Here is an 18,082-nt window from a genome sequence, read left to right on the forward strand (position 1 = left end):
AGGAGGGACATTTGTCTGATAATGTGAAAAACCCATCCAGTGAGGTTTAGGTTCAAATCCAGAGCTGCCAACTTTCCAAATCTAGCATTGTTTACAGGACTTCTTATGAATGCACATTGCTGGGTTTCAATTATTGCTATTAATATTAACGGTTAAAATAATCATTAAATTACAAATAAAATCAGAATTTATGATTGAGAATAAAATTATTGAAAATTTTAAATTATAACTGTGCAATTGAAAGATTTTTATTTCCATGATACTGGGGAGCAATCAAATTTAACTATGATATAGTAACAAGGATTTTTTTCCCCCTTTGGGGATAACGCTGATCAAAACAGTTAAAAGAAACGGATTTAAAGGCTCACCACGTCTGTGTATTCTCAGAAAAATAAGTCCACTCTAATGGCCATCAGACATCTCACTGGCTATTTTCCTTATATATACATTATACATTTTAAGGGTGAGCAATCACCCTTAAAATGTATGGCTTTTACCATGACAATGTGCAAGAACTGTTGCAGCAATGCATTTTCACGGTATAGAAAGATTTACCTTTGATGAATATAAATGACATTTTTAAAAGATTCAAAGTTGAAATGAAAACGTGGAATAGTTGAAGTTTTGTATCGAATAAGTGAATTATTTTAACATTAAAATATACAGGAGCATATGTGACCAAAGCTAAACATCATATATATAAATGCCAGAGTTGTATAACTGAGCGACATATAAACAAGGTTCCACAGATTTAAACCCCAAAGCTTTTTTAAATATTCCATCGCACATTCCCGTAAACAGAAGAATTCCATAATCACAAGAAGGGATAAATTCACAAAATGGACAAAAAAAGTAATACCAATGAACTCGAAATTGAGATATCTTTGATAGATTTATTCAGTGCAGATGGGTAATTTTTTTACATACAAGAGGGGGAAATGGCAGATGCCATGTGAAAGTTGTTTTTCAAAACAATCTTTTTTTAATATTTTATATACATGCTAAATAAAATGAGTGTCAGAGATGCAGATTGACACTAGATTTTTTCCCCCCTTTATAAGTACAAAACTATTTTTTTTTCCTCCCACGTAAATAATTTTAAATTACTTCCGATTGATTTCGGAAGAAAAAAAAATCGCAGAATTTACAACTTCCGCTGGAAGCGAGGAAAAAGTGAAGGATATCTCCAATGAAAACACAACCGTGCAAATTATATTACACCAGAAACAAAAAAAATCTTGATAAAACTATTATAATGAATAAATTATTGCACGGATATATATACATACTCTGAAGAAAAAAACATCGAAAATCTTCAAAAAAAAAACCACTGCAACAAATTTTTCCTCCGATTCAACAATAATAAACTGCATGCATAGTTTCATATGAATCACAGTGTCGTTTAGATTAATTTTTTTTAAAGCAGTTTACTAATATCGAAGGGTCAAGAATATTCACACGATTCAAGGAGTTAAAGGAGGGGGGGGGGCACAGGCATTTCTAAACAATCCTTTCCACATTTAAAAAAATATAAAGTCTGGCACCTCTTTTTTTATAATATATATAATTTCGTTAACTTAATTCGTAACTCTCCTATTATAAGTTCCATGCTAAAAAAAAAAAGACTAGTTAAGAGCTGACAACAATTTGTTTTCATGACTGACTGCACTGTATAGAGTGACGAATCTCTGGATCGTCATCGTCCTCGATATTACTGTCTGTGTCAGTAGATGTCGAACTGCTGCTGCTACCTGCAGTATCTGCGCCTTCAGAAGCATTCTGAAATATGGAAAAAAGCTACAAAATATAAATCATATTTACATTATAAAAAATAAACTGAATGAACAGTTATTGTTTCTGACAGACGAAGAGTAACATCGATCCAAATTTCAGGTGCCATGAGAAATTTAATTGGAAAAAAAGGTTCCAGTTAAACTAGAATTTTCATATTTGCAAGGAATGTGTGAAGTTCTCTGGCTTTATTACTAAGCTTTTCATGAGGAGACAAAGAATGCTGCTTGTTAGCTGAATCTTGACTGTTTCATTAAAATGAGTTTATTAGCCTATCATCAGAGGCACATTTATGGTTTTGTTGCCCTTCTCCCATTTTAAGTCCAATTTTCTTCATAAAAAAAACTCTTACCTCAAATTCCCCCTCCTTGGGCTATAATCTGCTTGGCCTTCCTCCACCCATTCCAGCAAGTACAACTGTGACTCACTCTTTTGGTTTCTTCCATACTCACACACTTTTCTGTCACTTATTTGGTCACTCCCCTGCTCACACAATCTCTAAACAACTCTTCTAGTCACTCCCCTGCTCACACAATCTATAAACAACTCTTTTAGTCACTGACATGCTCTCTAAGTCACTCTTTTGGTCATTTACAAGCTTTCGCACTTTCAATTTCTCTTTTGGTCATTCTCTCACATGCTCTAGGTCACTCACCGACCTGGTACCTCGTTCTGTAGGCCACTCGCAGGGGCGGTCTTAGGGCAGTGCAACCAGTGCAAAATGAGAAGGGGCGTTAAATATATGTTACTAGACAAATATCTTTAAGATACTTATTTAAAAAAATAACTAAAATATATATGAAAAATGACTGAGATGAGAAAAAAATTGGAGGTTTGTGCGTATATATATTAGTTATTTTTCAAAAATAATCGATGGGCAGTGCACCTATATACTTGCAGTACATAGTAATTTTGGTGAGATAAAAATACACGCTCTCTCTTGAGCTCTTTTCGTTTACCCCTGCAAGAGATTTTGCGGGGAGTTGCAATTTCTTTCTCTTTTGTTGTGCAGTAAAAATAAAAATGGAGGAATCGCCCTTGGTCACCCAATTTTTCTACTAATGAGAGCCAAAGTGTTTTCCTGTGTTGTGAGGAGTATTACAAGAATTGAAGGTGTCTTCTGATGTGGGAAAGATTTTGAGCCAAAGGCCTTTCATGCCTCTTTTTTTTCCCGACTTTTATTAAAAACGCAGAATCGAATCGCTAATACAGTACAGTATTTCAAAAAAACAATGAAAATGAAAACATAGGATTTGCTGACCATTTTAAATAGGAATCCTGCGCTTGGGCCTCGTTTCTACCCATCACACAAGGAGAAAGGAAAATGTGCTCACACGAGAAAACCCATGCACTTTGGCGTCCCGATCACTGGCCAGTTTCCCAACTTGCCACACTTTCCTATTAGTTCAACCAGGGGCAGCTCGGTGCACTGGGTGTGCTCTAGAAGGGCATCTAATCCGAAGTGAAAGGGCAAAAAAAATTAGGAAAAATTATTTGTGTCTGCTGTAAGAGGGGCGCTAAGTTTGAGGTAGACAGAGCAAAAAAAAGTTAGGAGAAATGATTTCTGCTTGCTTTTGGAGGGGCGTCATATCCAAAGTGGAAAATAGTAATCAGGAAAACTTATTTGTGCCCTCTCTATATAGGAGAGGCATTGAGTCTGAAGTAAAAGGGCAAAAAAATGGGAAAATGATTTTTGCCTGCTCTAGAGCACCAAGGTGAAAGGGCAAGTGTTATGACACAAAATATTGCTGTTCCTTTGAACGCATCAAAACAAAGTGATTGAAACAAAAGTTTTTTTTTTAATTAGGGAGGTCGGGGGGGCCAAAAAATAGATCCCACTCGGGTAGAGATTGTGTCTCGAGCCGCCCCTGAGTGCAACGTATGTGTGTGTCGAAAATTGTAAGAAACCGTACATACACAACTGAACATCTTTTCTGAGTTTCATGGATCTTGTTCCAGATACCCGGTGAGTAACGGTAAAGCCTCCTGGGAGGCTTGGCTCTTAGACAGTATCTCTGTCTAGGAGGCCTTGGTAAGGTGTAGCCACAACGGGACAAGACATCTTTTCCCTTTCAAGAAACGAATGAGGAATGTATGTTGGAAATTCAATTTGATTTTTTTTAATCAGCTTTGCAAACCATATTCCACAATCATGACCCCACCCCAATTCTGTTTTTGAAACTAAGAAAAAAGTTTGAGGTGCAAAATATGTATTGCTTTATTCCACTAGGGATCGTTGTCCCTAAAATATGCTTCACAGCATTGTTTTGCACCCTGGTAAGATACCAGGTGTAAGAGCGATGATATGTCTAACCAAATAGATTTATTAATTAAATAGTGTGCTAGTTCATTAAAACATGCAATTTTTCAATGTTATACATTATTTGGGAATATGAATCATAGTGTGAACTTAATCAAGCTGCCTGTAACTGTAAGGTAAGCTTATATAATTACGATTTGAGGCACAGTGGAAAACATTTGGGAAACATATTGGAATAAAAATATATTGGGAAACATTGGGATTAGCGCCACGAAACAAGTAAGTTCTAGAACTAAAAGTTCTTAGGAAATGGAAAAATAACATCAGAAAGAGAGAAATGCAAGATTTTCCAGGAGCAGATTGTAAGGGTCTTTTGATGCCATTAAAAGATGTAGGAAAGACAGTTGGAAGTTACGATTAGCTAAGCAAATTCGAAATACTAGAACCATAGATCGAACTCCTTTTCAGAACAGTTCGCTCTGTACAAGTCTCACAAACACCAATTGTCTCGGTAGGTTTGATAAATTTTGCAATCTTTATCACTTTTACCGATGATTATGCATAATCCTTTTAGACCCTGTATGCACAAATGTGCTGGTTGCTTCTTTTCACTTTAGATATTCTTTTTTTAACATCAGGGATGTTCAGTTCAAACTTCCAGAATTGTGCGTTATCATTGAAATTAAAGCAGAAGTCCCAGAGGTTAAAAAAAAAATCTACAGACAGAAAAAAATCAACCCCTTCCCAGTGCCATTTTACTGAATGGGCCCACCAGTGAGTAGCCATCAAGCCTCAAGAGTAGAGGGGCCTCACGAAAATTAGATCTAGTTAAAATTTTCTAGTATTTACTAGGTAGAGCCTCAGTAAAATCACTTAGCCCGGGGCCCCCCATGATGCTCTTAAGACGACCGTGCCCCTTCCCAGGGCCGTACCGTGCTTTCTCGGGAGCAGTCTTTTCTTGGAGTCTCCTTGAAATAGTTATGTTCAGAAAAAGGAGGAGTTACAAGCGCGCACCCCCCCCCCCCTCCTGTTCAGCTCGAGGCACCGCCCAAGTTGCCTCAGAATAGTTACGAGCCTGCCCAAGTTCCAGGGCCCAGTGCTCTAGCTGGTGTTTGCCTGCCCCTTCTGTTTCTTATGGGTCTGAAAAGGATAATTTCAAATGAAGTTCATGAGTCTTATAAATATATGAAAGAAATCATACGTAATTTCACTTTAATTTAACCACTTTTATTATTAGCTTTGCCCGTACGTGATGCTTGTACCACACGAATTTTACCATAAAATTCAATTAAAATAAGTATGATGAAGATGGATCCTTTTTGATGGGTATCCTGCATAAATGTGTGACGTTTTGCTTTTTTAATGTTTTTAAACCTCATAATTAAATCAAACAAGTTGAGGTTTTATGCTTGTTTACTTGTTAAATAGCAGTGATCCCATTCTAGAAGAAGCTTTTCCGACTTCTTCGTCTTACGTTTTAACTTTTGTGTTGAAACTCCCTATTTTATTTGGAAAAATCCCTTTTGTATTTATTAGGGAGTGATTTTAGCATAAAATACGGGTTCGCGCAAAAATCTCCCGAATTTTCATTTTCAAAAGTTGGCAGCTATGCAATATTATTGCATTATATTACAGTTTAATCCTGAAGTCTGCCTGTGGACCACCTGTGCCATCGTCGTGGACTACAGGTTGAGAAATGCTGCTCTAGATCACTCTTTTGATTGCTCACATGCTTGTAGATTCCCTAAGTCAGCGTTTCTCAACCTATGGTTCGCAATGATGGCATGGGTAGTCTGCAAGCAAATTCTATAATTTAATTCTCAGTGTATGAAACATTATTCACCAGTTATAGTAGATATCAGCAATATCCATTTGGGTTCAAATTAAAATTATACCTCCATACATCAGAGGAAAAGGTAGGAAATTGTAATCGTAAATAAGGGAAATCGCTAAATTTTTCTAAAAAAATTCAATTCTGAAATTGCAGAAGGGGTGAAAATAAAGCGTAGCCGGTCAATTTGTCGCGGTACAAATTCGTCACAGTGCTAATTCGTTGCGGTACAAGTTTGTCGCAGTGTCAATTCGTCGCGGTACAAATTTGTCGCTGATACAATTCGTCACAGCTCCAATTCGTAGCTGTACAAGTTTGCCGCTGGGTCAATTTGTCGTGACGTCAATTTATGTATTACAGCGCAGAATCAATTCGTTGAACCGTCGATTATTCACTGTACATGTTCCACGCGAGCTTGTATGTAGGTTTTTGTCTTACACGTGAAATAAAAACATGAACAAAAGTGTACAAGCAGTTAACTGAAAATAATTAATTTTTGTCAATGCAGAAAGGTCATCGAAATTAAAATTACAATATAAATTGCATTTAAAAATTTAACTGCATATAAAAGTTTAATTATATTTGAAAATTCAGTTATAAAAATTTGAAATGTTAAATAATTGATTTTTGCTGTGATAAAATTTCAATATCATGTGGAAAAATTTCGGTTTGTATGATATTCCCCAAATTACAGTGAGCCTATCTTTAACGGTAAATTTCTATCTGCCCCATTACAGTATGTCCATAAGAACCTGAAATATTTAATTAATTAATGATTCAATAAAATTAATATTTAATTTTCACCGTATAAGCCGCACTTCCCGCTTTTGTTGGGATTTCTTTTTCTCACAGCGAAGGGAGTTGGGCGCAGATCAAGGGTGGAAATGTACAGTGCTTTTTATGAATGATGATTCGATGAAGTTTTCATAATGCCCACAGGATCAGCACCGACAAAGGCAATGTAATCACCAATAAAAAAGATGACTATGCGTCAGTCACATAGATATAATATAACCATTAATCTTATGTTTATAATCAGTCGCATATCTTTGGGTGGCTTGTTTGAATATTTTCACATAGTTTTCATTAGCGTCTAAGCTTTTGGTACAAGGTTGGTGTGCTCGATCTACATATTTCTGTTGGCATAAACATCGAATATTGCAAAACCGAACGTGGAAATGATATGTTGGTTTACGTGTGTGTTTAAAAGTTTTCCCCCCCCCATAATTCATGTTCCGAAATTAAAAAAACTTTTAATGCAATTCAATGAATTAGGTTATTATTAATTTTCTTTATTTGAGTTTTTTGTTGTATCTTAAAGAGAGATACAGGTTATACGGATGACAAAAAATAATGTAGTACTTTTTAAAATTAAATTGTTTGAATTCAATTTAAATTGCAATAAATTGAAATCTTCTACGTATCTTAAAAAAAATTATTGTAGTTCAAAATACCATCACGTATTATTCTATAAATCATCGGGTTTTTACTGTGATATTGAGGTTATATAAGTGTTTAAATAAAATGATACTCAAAGCACTGAAAATATCGAATCGTCATTCATAAGCACTGTACATTTCCACCCTTTATCTGCACCCAACTCCCTTCGCTGTGAGAAATAGAAATCCCAACAAAAGCGGGAAGTGCAGCTTATACGGTGAAAATTAAATATTAATTTAATTGAATTATTAATTAATTAAATATTTCAGGTTCTTATGGAGATACTGTGATGGTAAATGTCGGTGACTCTTAAGGGGGGGGGAATCTCGAGCCCATGGGGCAGATAGAAATTTACCGTTAAAGATAGGCTCACTGTAATTTGGGGAATATCATACAAACCGAAATTTTTCCACATGATATTGGAGTTTTATCACAGCAAAAATCAATTATTTAACATTTCAAATTTTTATAACCGAATTTTCAAATATAATGAAACTTTTATATGCAGTTAAATTTTTAAATGTAATTGATATTGTAATTTTAATTTCGAGTGTCATGTACATGAAGTTAGTTACATACAATGGGCTAATTAAAAGTCTGATTTCATTCTTTTTACTCGAGAGTTGTTACTTTAGAGTTGAAAAAAAAAAAAAAAATTCAAAAATTGATTGACATTTGCAGTGGTGTCAGCGACAGGGATGCTGTGGGTGCCCAGGGTACTTTATGGAATGGGTATGAGCACCCAGAGAAATGATTCAGAAATCAAAATTTCCTACTTCAAGATCAAGACAAGAACCCACAAGTTCCAAACACTTCCGGCATCGTTGGCCAGTCAAAGGTGCCGACACGAAGGAAACATTGAGGAGGTAAGGGGGTGGGGCTGAAAATCGCCATTCATTCCGTTTATAAGAGACTCAACCCGTACTCAGGAGGCGAAATTGTGCATTGCATTGTATATTCATGAGTTATTGGAGTTGGGGGGGGGGGGGGGCTCAAATCGGACCAGAACTGGTGGCATCGGCCCCCAGTTCTGGTGCCTATGGTCGGAGTGTTTGAATATTATTTCGGTGTGATAATACAAAGTGATTTGAAATGTGCATTGCAAAAAAATAATTTGAAAATACTTTTCGCAAGTGTTACACATAAAACTTAGATACATTGTCATAAAAAATTCCTGAAAGATATATTCTCTGCATGGATACATTTAATAGTGAATTACGGAAATCATGCGGGGAAGGGGGGGGGCACATTGCACTCCCCCAACGCCCCACACTGAAGGAAATGGAAATCCCTATAGAAAGCGGGAAGCGCGGCCTATACGATGGAAACTAAATTTTCAAAATTTATTTGATCTCAATTTTTTATTTGGGTGAGCTCTTCAACATCCCTCACTGCGAGAAATGGAAATCCCGACTGAAATACGGCTTATATGGTAGAAATTAAATTTTAAAAATTTAATGACTTCAATGAATACTTTCCTTCATTTGTAAAAAATTAAAACAGATGGGAAGGGGAAACATTTCCAATAAATAAGAAAAAAAATTAGTTAAATTTTTTACGCCTAAAGCAACTACCCTATTTATAAGATCACAACAAACATATGAATTTTAAAGCAGATGAAATAAGCCTATGACAAATTTGTACCACGACGAAATGAGTCTGCGACAAATTTGTACTGCGACGAGTTTGTAGCACGACGAATTGACGCTGCGACGAATTGCCCCGCGACAAGTTGAGCGCGACGAATTGACCTAGACCCAAAATAAAGGGCAATTTGCATTAATTGCATGCAAATCATTTTATTCACATGCAATCACATTGAAAAAATACTGTACACTTGGATCTTAAATAGTGTAAAATACAGGACATAACCAATTGTCATCAAAAATGTTGTGGGAAGTAAGTAAAATCACCAATTTTCAAACTGCTGATTGAAAATTGGAAGTGGAAAAAAACTAACCAGCTAAATATGAAAGATGAATATCTCCATTTTTTTGTCATAATTAGCATAACATAATGTATATACTGTATTATGAAAAGCTGTATGCAGCATTCAAAATCATTGGTAGTCTAATCAGACCACCAAGAAAGAAATTGTGGTGGTCTGTGGGACCAGTAGCAAAAACCCTCACCAGTCAGTTTGATACCTTCATTTATGTGAAGATATTTTGTTTCAATTATTTTGTAATCAATGTTGCAATTTGAATCACAGCAAAAAACTATTCAGTACAATATACTTTCTTAGTAGGAAATATCTTTTACAAAATGTTTTCTTAAAATGCAATTTAAAAAGGAATGCCTTTTTAAACCTCCAAACTTGTTTATGAATAAAGCTACAAAATCAACAGTGGTGGCTTTACAAAGTTTGACTAAAGTTCCAATTGTTTTTTATGGCTTTTTGCACCCCTTGGTGGTATATAACTATTCTGAAAGACAGGATATTTATGAAAATGAATTATAATTATTCAGAATAGATTTTTCGTTTAACGGATCATTCATGATGTCTACGGACCAGTAGTTTCCCGTATTCCTGGTCTGTGGGACCAATGACATCTATTTTTCTAAATTCTATTGCTGCTGTTGTAGCAACCCCAGGGCTAGAGCCCTGTCAGCACCCCCCCCCCTGCATACAATTCTAATGCTGCTGTATGTATTCATGACTAGTAAATTTTGTAAATTCAAATAAGCATCATTGAAAAAATGAGACTAATGTATAAAAAAAAAAATCAATCAAAATTACAGGACACAAGTGGTCCATAAAATTGTTCCAGACATTTTACTGGTCCTTGGGTTCAGGATGGTAGAGAAACACTGCTCCAGGGCACTCTTAAGCCCAGTTTACATGTGCAATAAAATATCCCAGGAAGTTCCCGGTAACAGGGATTTTCGCTACAACCCGTTTACATGTCATTTAATTTATGCCGGTATTTTCCCCTTCTTTTCGGAAGTCGCCACTGGATACGTGGGTTGAACAGGTGGGTGGCTCAAGATGGCCAATGAAGGAGCTAACAGCAATTTTTGCGGCACAAAAGATTATGGGGAAGGAGATCAAAGTCACCCACCATTATTCCGCAGCAAAGATGGGACTCTCTTGATAGATCTCCATCCCACTTTTTTTCTCCCATGAGGAAAAAAGTTGCCCCTAATGCACATGTAAACAGGGCTTTAAAGTCATTCACTAAACTAATATCTCCATCATGGCCCTCCACATCCTGTAACGGGGTCCCTAGGCTGGGATCCTTTGCGGGCCCCTCAGTCAAACTTTTAACGGGCCCCTTCTGTAGTTAATTTATAGCATGAAAAAGCAAAAAAAATAATCATCCTGGACCCCAGGGCTAGAGCTTTGTCAGCCCCCCCCCCCATGTGGAGGCCATGATCTCCATCTCTAAACGGAAGCAAATTTATGGTTGTGCCCCCCTCCCACTGTACTTTAATTTTTTTACCACTCATTACTCAATTTTGCCCCCCCCCCACCAAAACTTGCTGACCTGGGTTACAGCCCCCGTAAGTTCACCTCTATTTGTAACCTCAATGTCATACAATTTAGTGAAGAAATGAGAATGAAAGTGGCCACACTCAAAAGTTATCAAATGCCCTGCCATGAATCTTGAGTTATTTTGCAAACACTGAGCCAAACTAAAGAAATTACACTGTGTAACAAAATTTTCAGGTATTTGCAGACATGCCAACTTTTCAAATCCGGAGATTCTACTGAGGGGGGTATTTCCCCCCTCCCCCGACACTCATAGACTCAATCAAAAAAAATTTCACCAAAAAAATTTTCCGAATTGTTTTTTTTTTATCATTTAAGAAAAAGTTCCTTTCTTCCACCCCCCCCCCTTCCTGAAGGCAGAAGCATTGCCCCTAAGCAGAATATAATTTCATGTCAGTCTTTCCATGCGGAATAGAGAAATCACATCTATATACTATTCATACAACATGTTTCCTTCCGTGGATGCTATCTGTGATTATCTTGGGTATATGAACTCTTTCTAAAGACATTTTTAATTGGGAGAAACAATTTAAAAAAAACTTCAAAATACAAAGCTGCTGATGAAAAAACTTGTTTACCGCACGACTGTTAATGGAATACAATAACGATTATTCAGGAATTTCGGCAACCAAGGTCATGCCCCTAATAAATGATTGCCTATAAATGCTACGTAAACAGTCACGTCTTTGCTAGTTGCTAAATGCAGTCGTTAAGACTTTTTTTTTACGACTGCTCGATGGAAATGATCACGGCTGTCCTCTATGGGTGTTTTCCCTAATGACGACGGCAGTCAATGACGTCACGACAACGTGAAAGCTCGCGTAAAATCTAATTTTCTGCCAAAATCCGGAGAAATTTTAACAAATCCGGATAGTGGGAGAAAGGATGAAAAATCCGGAGTCTCCCGCCTAAATCCAGAGAGTTGGCAGGCCTGTATTTGATATGCTATAACATGTCAGTGATGCCACTACTGTCCCCATGTTGGGTTTTCAGCCCTGGATTTGTCTTCTGACCAGAGAAATTTGATACCCGTTTTTTGTTCCTCTTCAGTGCACACGGCTAGCTGAGTAGCCATGCTTGAATTGAAACATAATCATGAAAAATAATGCTATCAATGTCAAACTACAACAACATGGCTACAGTGGTATCAACTCAAAGTATTCATGTGCAGAAGGCAAAGAGACAAAAATAAAGTTATAGCAAAAGTGCAGGTAATTAACTTTCCTACAAATGTAAAATATATCAATGAGACCCTGGGCTAGAAGTTGAATAAATCCTGTGAAAAGCTGTGGAAAGAACATGTCATATTACTGATAATATATTACCCTTCTCCTTGCACGGCGCAAATGCTGCATAAGGAACCATATCATCTGGTCATCAAATGCATCAGGCTCGTTCCGCCTTTCATCTTCACGATCCTTCATGTTTGTAATTATATGCTGTCAAATGAACGAGAGAGCAAAAAGTAATGCTAATTGAAATATAAAATAAGTAATTTTCCAAAATACGAGAGAAAAAAAGTCTTGGTTTATTGGGAAAAGTCATGGTTCAGCAATGTTCTCCCAGTATTAAAAAAATCTTGTGCAACAGAAAATGGAAACAAAATGTTATTAACTGATCTAAGTTATTTTCTTAGTGCTGATTTCAAATTTGAAATCAATTTCTCTCTGCAAGCTCTAGTTTTATGCAGTTTGATATTATATACCGATACATGGCTAAAGGTCCCAGGCTATCGGCTAATGACTTACACAAGCTTAGTTGTTGCAGTTTAGTTGCACTACAGTGGAATCTTGATAACTCAACATCTATTATTCCCTTGGTTGGTCCAATACTAATTTCAATGTAGGGGAAACTCTCTAACTCAACACATGTTTGGCTTAACTCCACTTAAGACTCTAGTATGATTTTTGTCCCTTTACTATGACTATTAACACATGGGCAATTGTAAAAACTGGATGGCATTTTTTGACATTGTTCGTGGGTATTTCGACAATCCTTTGTTTCATTGTTCTCTATGATGGGTTGTTCCTTTTATGCGCTGGGGGTGGGGCGTAGATGTGAAGAATGAATGTTTGAAGATTTTTGGCCGGCCTATCATTTTAGTGGTATTCCCAGGAAAAGTTTTTCTTTTCATGGTAAAAAAAGTGTGGATATTGTCCACATCCAATAGGGATAAAAATCTTCCCTATTGGGAGTTTTTGATATTGTCTGTTGCGGATAATGTTTTTGGCAGAACTCGGTTTTATGATTTCTTGGAAAAGGAGTAAAAGAAAAAGAGCTAAAGCCTGGTTAAATGCTGAATATGTCATTCGGTTTTCATTGTGAGTATTGACAGCCATAAATACAATGGCTCCACTCAAACTTCATACTTTAAAATCTAAAGTTGAAATTTTTCAAAACTACAACTGGAAAAAACTCAAGAGTGAACTCGCCAAAGAATATGGAGTTGCGCGGAACACCATTTCAACATTTGCTAAAAATAAGGATTTTTTTTTTTTTCAGCATTTGAATCTTCTTATGAACCAAGCAGAAAGAAATCAGAATTCAGCGATGTAGAAGAAGTAACTCTTTCATGGTTCCAATCTGCTCGATCTCACTCAATCCTATTATCAGGACCAATAATATGAGAAGTATTATCTTAAGCATGAAAACTTTTTACAGAAAATTACAGATAAAAAATTTGTGGATGTTGGAATGGACGCAAACATTTCTGTTTTAGATGCTGTTGAAATGATTGATTGAGCATGGAAGTCGGGCATGAGTAACTCCTTGACATATCTCCCATATCGGGAGACAAAGAAGAAAAACTAAATACAGTTGAATCCTGTTTTAACGAATACAACTATAACAAATATATTGTTTTAACAAAAACGTTTGATCCCCCCCCCCTCCCCAGATAAGTTTTCATAAGAACGTAAAAAAACCTGGAATTCCTTTATAACAAAATTTCATTATAAGGAAGTGATTTCTCTGGTCTCTTGAAGTTCATTATAACAGGATTCGACTTTATACCCAAAAACTTTGAAAACAAGGGGCTTCTTTCAAATTACACACACACACACACACACACACACACACACACACACACACACACACACACACACACACACACACACACACACACACACACACACACACACACACACACACATTCAGCACAATTCCAAGGGCATTTACTACTTCTATTTCACCCAGCCTAGCACACATTCCTCTACGGAATTTCTAACGTGTTGGCACATGCTGGAATGTGTGTTTTGAGCTGTATGTGTGGCCCTCAACATATTCATGTTGTCAAAATGTTCTTTGCTTATACTGCCATCCTGCTTCCATATTTTGAAGTGAAGATGATTAATGCTTGGATTTCTATGTTATGTAAGCATACATGCGAAGCTTGGGACCAAGCCTCTCCATAGTGGCAATGTTTGCCAATGAGGGAAGGGGGGATGAACAACCTTGATAAATTATTTAAAAATATATAACCAAGTGAGCAGAAGTTAAATTCAGCAATTAAAATGTTTTCGGTATAAGGACCCATCTGTGCAGGGTCATGGTGTACCTTTTCGAGGAGGGCTGAGCAGGCTTTTCCTTGAGGTCCTTTTTAAAAGAGTTGTAATTATACAAAATAAGTATACATTCTTTTGCCTTCCCCCCCCCCCCATTTGGTTTGGGGCCTCAGCTTAGTTATGCCTCTGCATCTGTGGACTCAATTTGTAGATGTGTGGACAGACTAACAAAGTAAACCTTTACAACAACTATTAACAACAAGGTTGTTTCACTTAGTTTCAAATTCAGTTCAATATTTATTCTTTGGATATACAGTCTTTGCGTAATTGCATTTTGTACTCTATAATAGAATTCAGAGGAATCTAATTAAAAACAGACTTCTGTAGTTTTTAAGTGATTCACGGTAATTCCGTATTTTATAGTGTAAATCTGTGAAAACTACAGATATTCCATAGTATAGTTGGCAAAGTATATGTAAGTATCATGTTTTAGGTTTGCCTGCTCTCTGCGGAAAGGTGGAAAATTGTAGCAAACTAACTTCAGCCGACAACCACTGTGCCACCAACAGGACTCTAATCTGGATCTTCATGATGAGAGTCCAGCACGATGTCCACACAACTGCACAGCAGCCATAAACAATTTACTACAGAGTGAATTGTGCCAGAAGTGTGCTTGTTTATCTGACAGTCTTACAGCCGTATTAACCAACAAAATTCAAACTGCACTCGCAGGTGAAAGGATTGAAGATCGAAATGGATTGGTTAAATTGAGGATTTTAACCAATCCGTGTAGATCACTAATCCTTTAACCTGCGATTGCAGTTTAAACTCTGTCTGTGAATATGGCCATGAGTGGGTATCTAGTGTTTTGTTTGAATTTTTAGTTCTGCCATCCATAGGTCAAAATGATGTTCGAATATTTATACGTTTCAAGTCTGCTGCTTTGTGGCGAGATGTTTTAACAGTGAGAAAAGCTTGCATTCACGTCTCAAAGTTGAGAACCACATAAACAAATTGCTGCTCTGTTCCCTGTGGGAATCAAACCTAAATTCTTGCGATGCAAGTCCATCAAAATACCTACACAACCACACAGCAGCAACAAGGGACTGCTTTCTTTTAAACTAAGCAAAAAAAACCCCTCTGGTTTACCACCTCAGGTAGTTTACTACTATATAAGTTGTGCCGGAAGTGTGCATGGGTACCTAAGAACACTATATACCCACCCACTCAGGCTGTGTGTGAATTTTCAATACTGCTATCTGCATTTCAAATTGTGAGTGAAGTGTTATGATTGAATATTTGTATTGTACTAGGTTGCTCTTGTGGCGAGACTTTTTAATGGGGGCGATTGGCTTGTATTCATGCTTCAAAAGTTGGGCATGTTAGAAAACCAACTTCAGCTGACCACCACTGTGCCTTTGGTGGGTTTCAAGCCTAAGCCATGTCATGATGCAAGCTTGTCAGTATGGCGCAAAATGAAAACAAGGGGGCTGTTGTATTTTTTAACTAGAGAAGAAATTGAATGAATGAGAGAAAAATCTCTTCTAGGATTGCCAAATTTGCCAATGTCACATAATATTATTTGCTCCCAGTGTTCATACTATGAATTTTCTAGAAATAACGGCAGAATAAGCATGATCACTAGAAAAATCATACATCTCTTAATCCAGACAGGTTTGGTGGATCTTCACAAGAAGGTACCCAGATCTTTATGTCATCATCAAGTCCACTTGTAGCTAACACTGGCAAATTCGGATTAGGTTCCAGGCAGTTTACCTACAGAAAGAAAAATGCAATCAAATTCTAAAAAAAAACAATCTTTGAGAAGACAGCTTCAAAACAGATTTGATGTGCTCATCGGCCAAAAGAAATCTCTCATAGCCAGGGCACTGTGTTTCAAAAACTTACGACTCCACCTTCATCTCCATGCATATATTTCACTATGTGTTCCGATTCTTTCTCCCAGAAGAATATGTAACCGCAGTCACTGCCACTGATAACATATTCACTTTTGGGACCAAAGAAGTTTACGCCTTTCACTGGAAGTATTGACAAAAAATCATTATTTACAGGTATTTCGGTATTTAACTGAAAATATATCATAGGAAACGGGAAAACATGAAAAGTGTGTTATAACAAGAGCTTACCAATATCCGGAAAAACTATGACTATTCATTTATAAACAATTACAGAAAAAACCTTCCTACAATACTTCATATAGCAATAAACCCCTCCATAACAATATATTTTTAGGAGATTTTGAAACTCTGCTACAACAGAATTTTTTTATATTTCACTAGAAAATATCCTTCAATATATTTTTAAACTTGTCACATATTTTATTTCTTCCAAGAATATTCCCAACTATCATAACCCCACAATCAGCCAAGAGCTGGGCATGGGGGGTAACAATTTGATTCTGTTCTGTTTTTCCCAACTATTGTTACAAGGTGAACTGGAACTGTGCCACGTTGCGTCACTTGAGATGCAGAACTGCACCTCGGGGCACTTAAGTGATCTGGTAATGTGCAGTAAAGTTTTGATTTGTGAAATTGGGTTTCAGGTCGCGGGCCACATTAGATTCCTCCTAGTGCCACATTTGACCCGCAGGCCATAGGTTAAGCAAGCATGGCCAAAGGGACTCCCTCTGGATGTTGGGATGTTTGATTAATTGAAACATACGAATATTCAAACACTTGAGCAGAAGTTTTTCTTAGAGAATTATATATAAATTAGTCCCTATTTAATAATTGAAATGGTCAGATCAACTTATGATCAACCTCTTCAGGGTGCTCTTTGAGCCATAAATGATCAGCCGCTGTGTATCTTGTTTATTAGGGTAATGGCATTTCGTAAAGTTCTGCTTCCCATAGGCACAAGCACTCATTCATTTGATTCAACGAAGTCAGATCATTCTGTCAAAATATTTCTTCCTGGTCTGCAGAATATCATGATAGAGGTTTCACTGTATCTTCAACCAGGGCCCCAACTAGATGCTTAGTCAGCCGGGGTAAGCGCACATTTTGGCGCCCCCTCATAATGTTGAAGGACAGGTTAAAAAGTGAAATTTGTGCCCCCACCAGTCCGGGGCACCAGACCCACCTGCACCCCCCTCCCAGTTGCGGCCCTGTCTTCAAGATTAGCTTGTTGAAAATACAATGCACAGACCTGCCACCTCTTCTGATTTAAGTGGGAGACTTCGGATTTTTCATCCTTTCTCCCGCTCTCCGGATTTTGGCAGAAAATTAGATTTTACACAAGCTTTCACATTGTCGTGGCATCAATAATTACCATCGTCGTTAGGGAAAACACCCATAGAGGACAGCGTAGTCATTTCCATTGAGCACCCGTAAGAAAACGTCTCTGTGACCACATTTAAGCAACTGGCAAAGAAGCGACTTTGTTTTCGTAGCATTTATTGGCAATCATTTATCAGGGGGAAGCCCTTGGTTGCCGAAATTCCTGTATAATCGTTATTGTATTCCATTAACAGCCGCGCTGTAAACACGTTTTTTCGTCCGCAGCTTTGTAATTTGAATTTTTTTTAATCGTTTCTTCCGATTAAACATCTTCAGAAAGAAAATATAAAACTTTAAACTATATACAGCTAAATATAAAGCCTTTAAGAATTCATATACCCGCGATTATCAATTACTGATAGCATCCACGAAAGAAAACACATACTTTATAAACAGTATGTAGATGTGATTTCTCTATTCTGCATGGAAAGACTGGCATGGAATTATATTCTTCTCAGGGGCAAT

The 18,082-nt window shown here is 37.0% G+C and overlaps 1 protein-coding gene across 1 annotated transcript in view; it reads right to left on the reverse strand.

The window, feature by feature from the left end:
* Window positions 1-873: 873 nt before the first annotated feature.
* The window catches only part of LOC149083595 (DDB1- and CUL4-associated factor 8-like), a 45,505-nt gene continuing 28,296 nt past the window's right edge, over window positions 874-18,082 (reverse strand). Inside the window, exons 9-12 of the mRNA XM_089234103.1 lie at window positions 16,227-16,357; window positions 15,975-16,094; window positions 12,141-12,254; window positions 874-1,779 (exon numbers count right to left, since the gene is read on the reverse strand). Of these exons, the coding sequence (XP_089090229.1) occupies window positions 1,654-1,779; window positions 12,141-12,254; window positions 15,975-16,094; window positions 16,227-16,357 (491 nt within the window). The 3' untranslated portion in view covers window positions 874-1,653. The remainder of the gene's footprint in view (window positions 1,780-12,140; window positions 12,255-15,974; window positions 16,095-16,226; window positions 16,358-18,082) is intronic.

The sequence above is a fragment of the Pholcus phalangioides genome, unplaced genomic scaffold (assembly GCF_987345545.1).
Source record: "Pholcus phalangioides strain wild (caught in Gottingen) unplaced genomic scaffold, Ppha-v1.0 ptg000008l_1, whole genome shotgun sequence".
Taxonomy (NCBI): Eukaryota; Metazoa; Arthropoda; class Arachnida; order Araneae; family Pholcidae; genus Pholcus; species Pholcus phalangioides.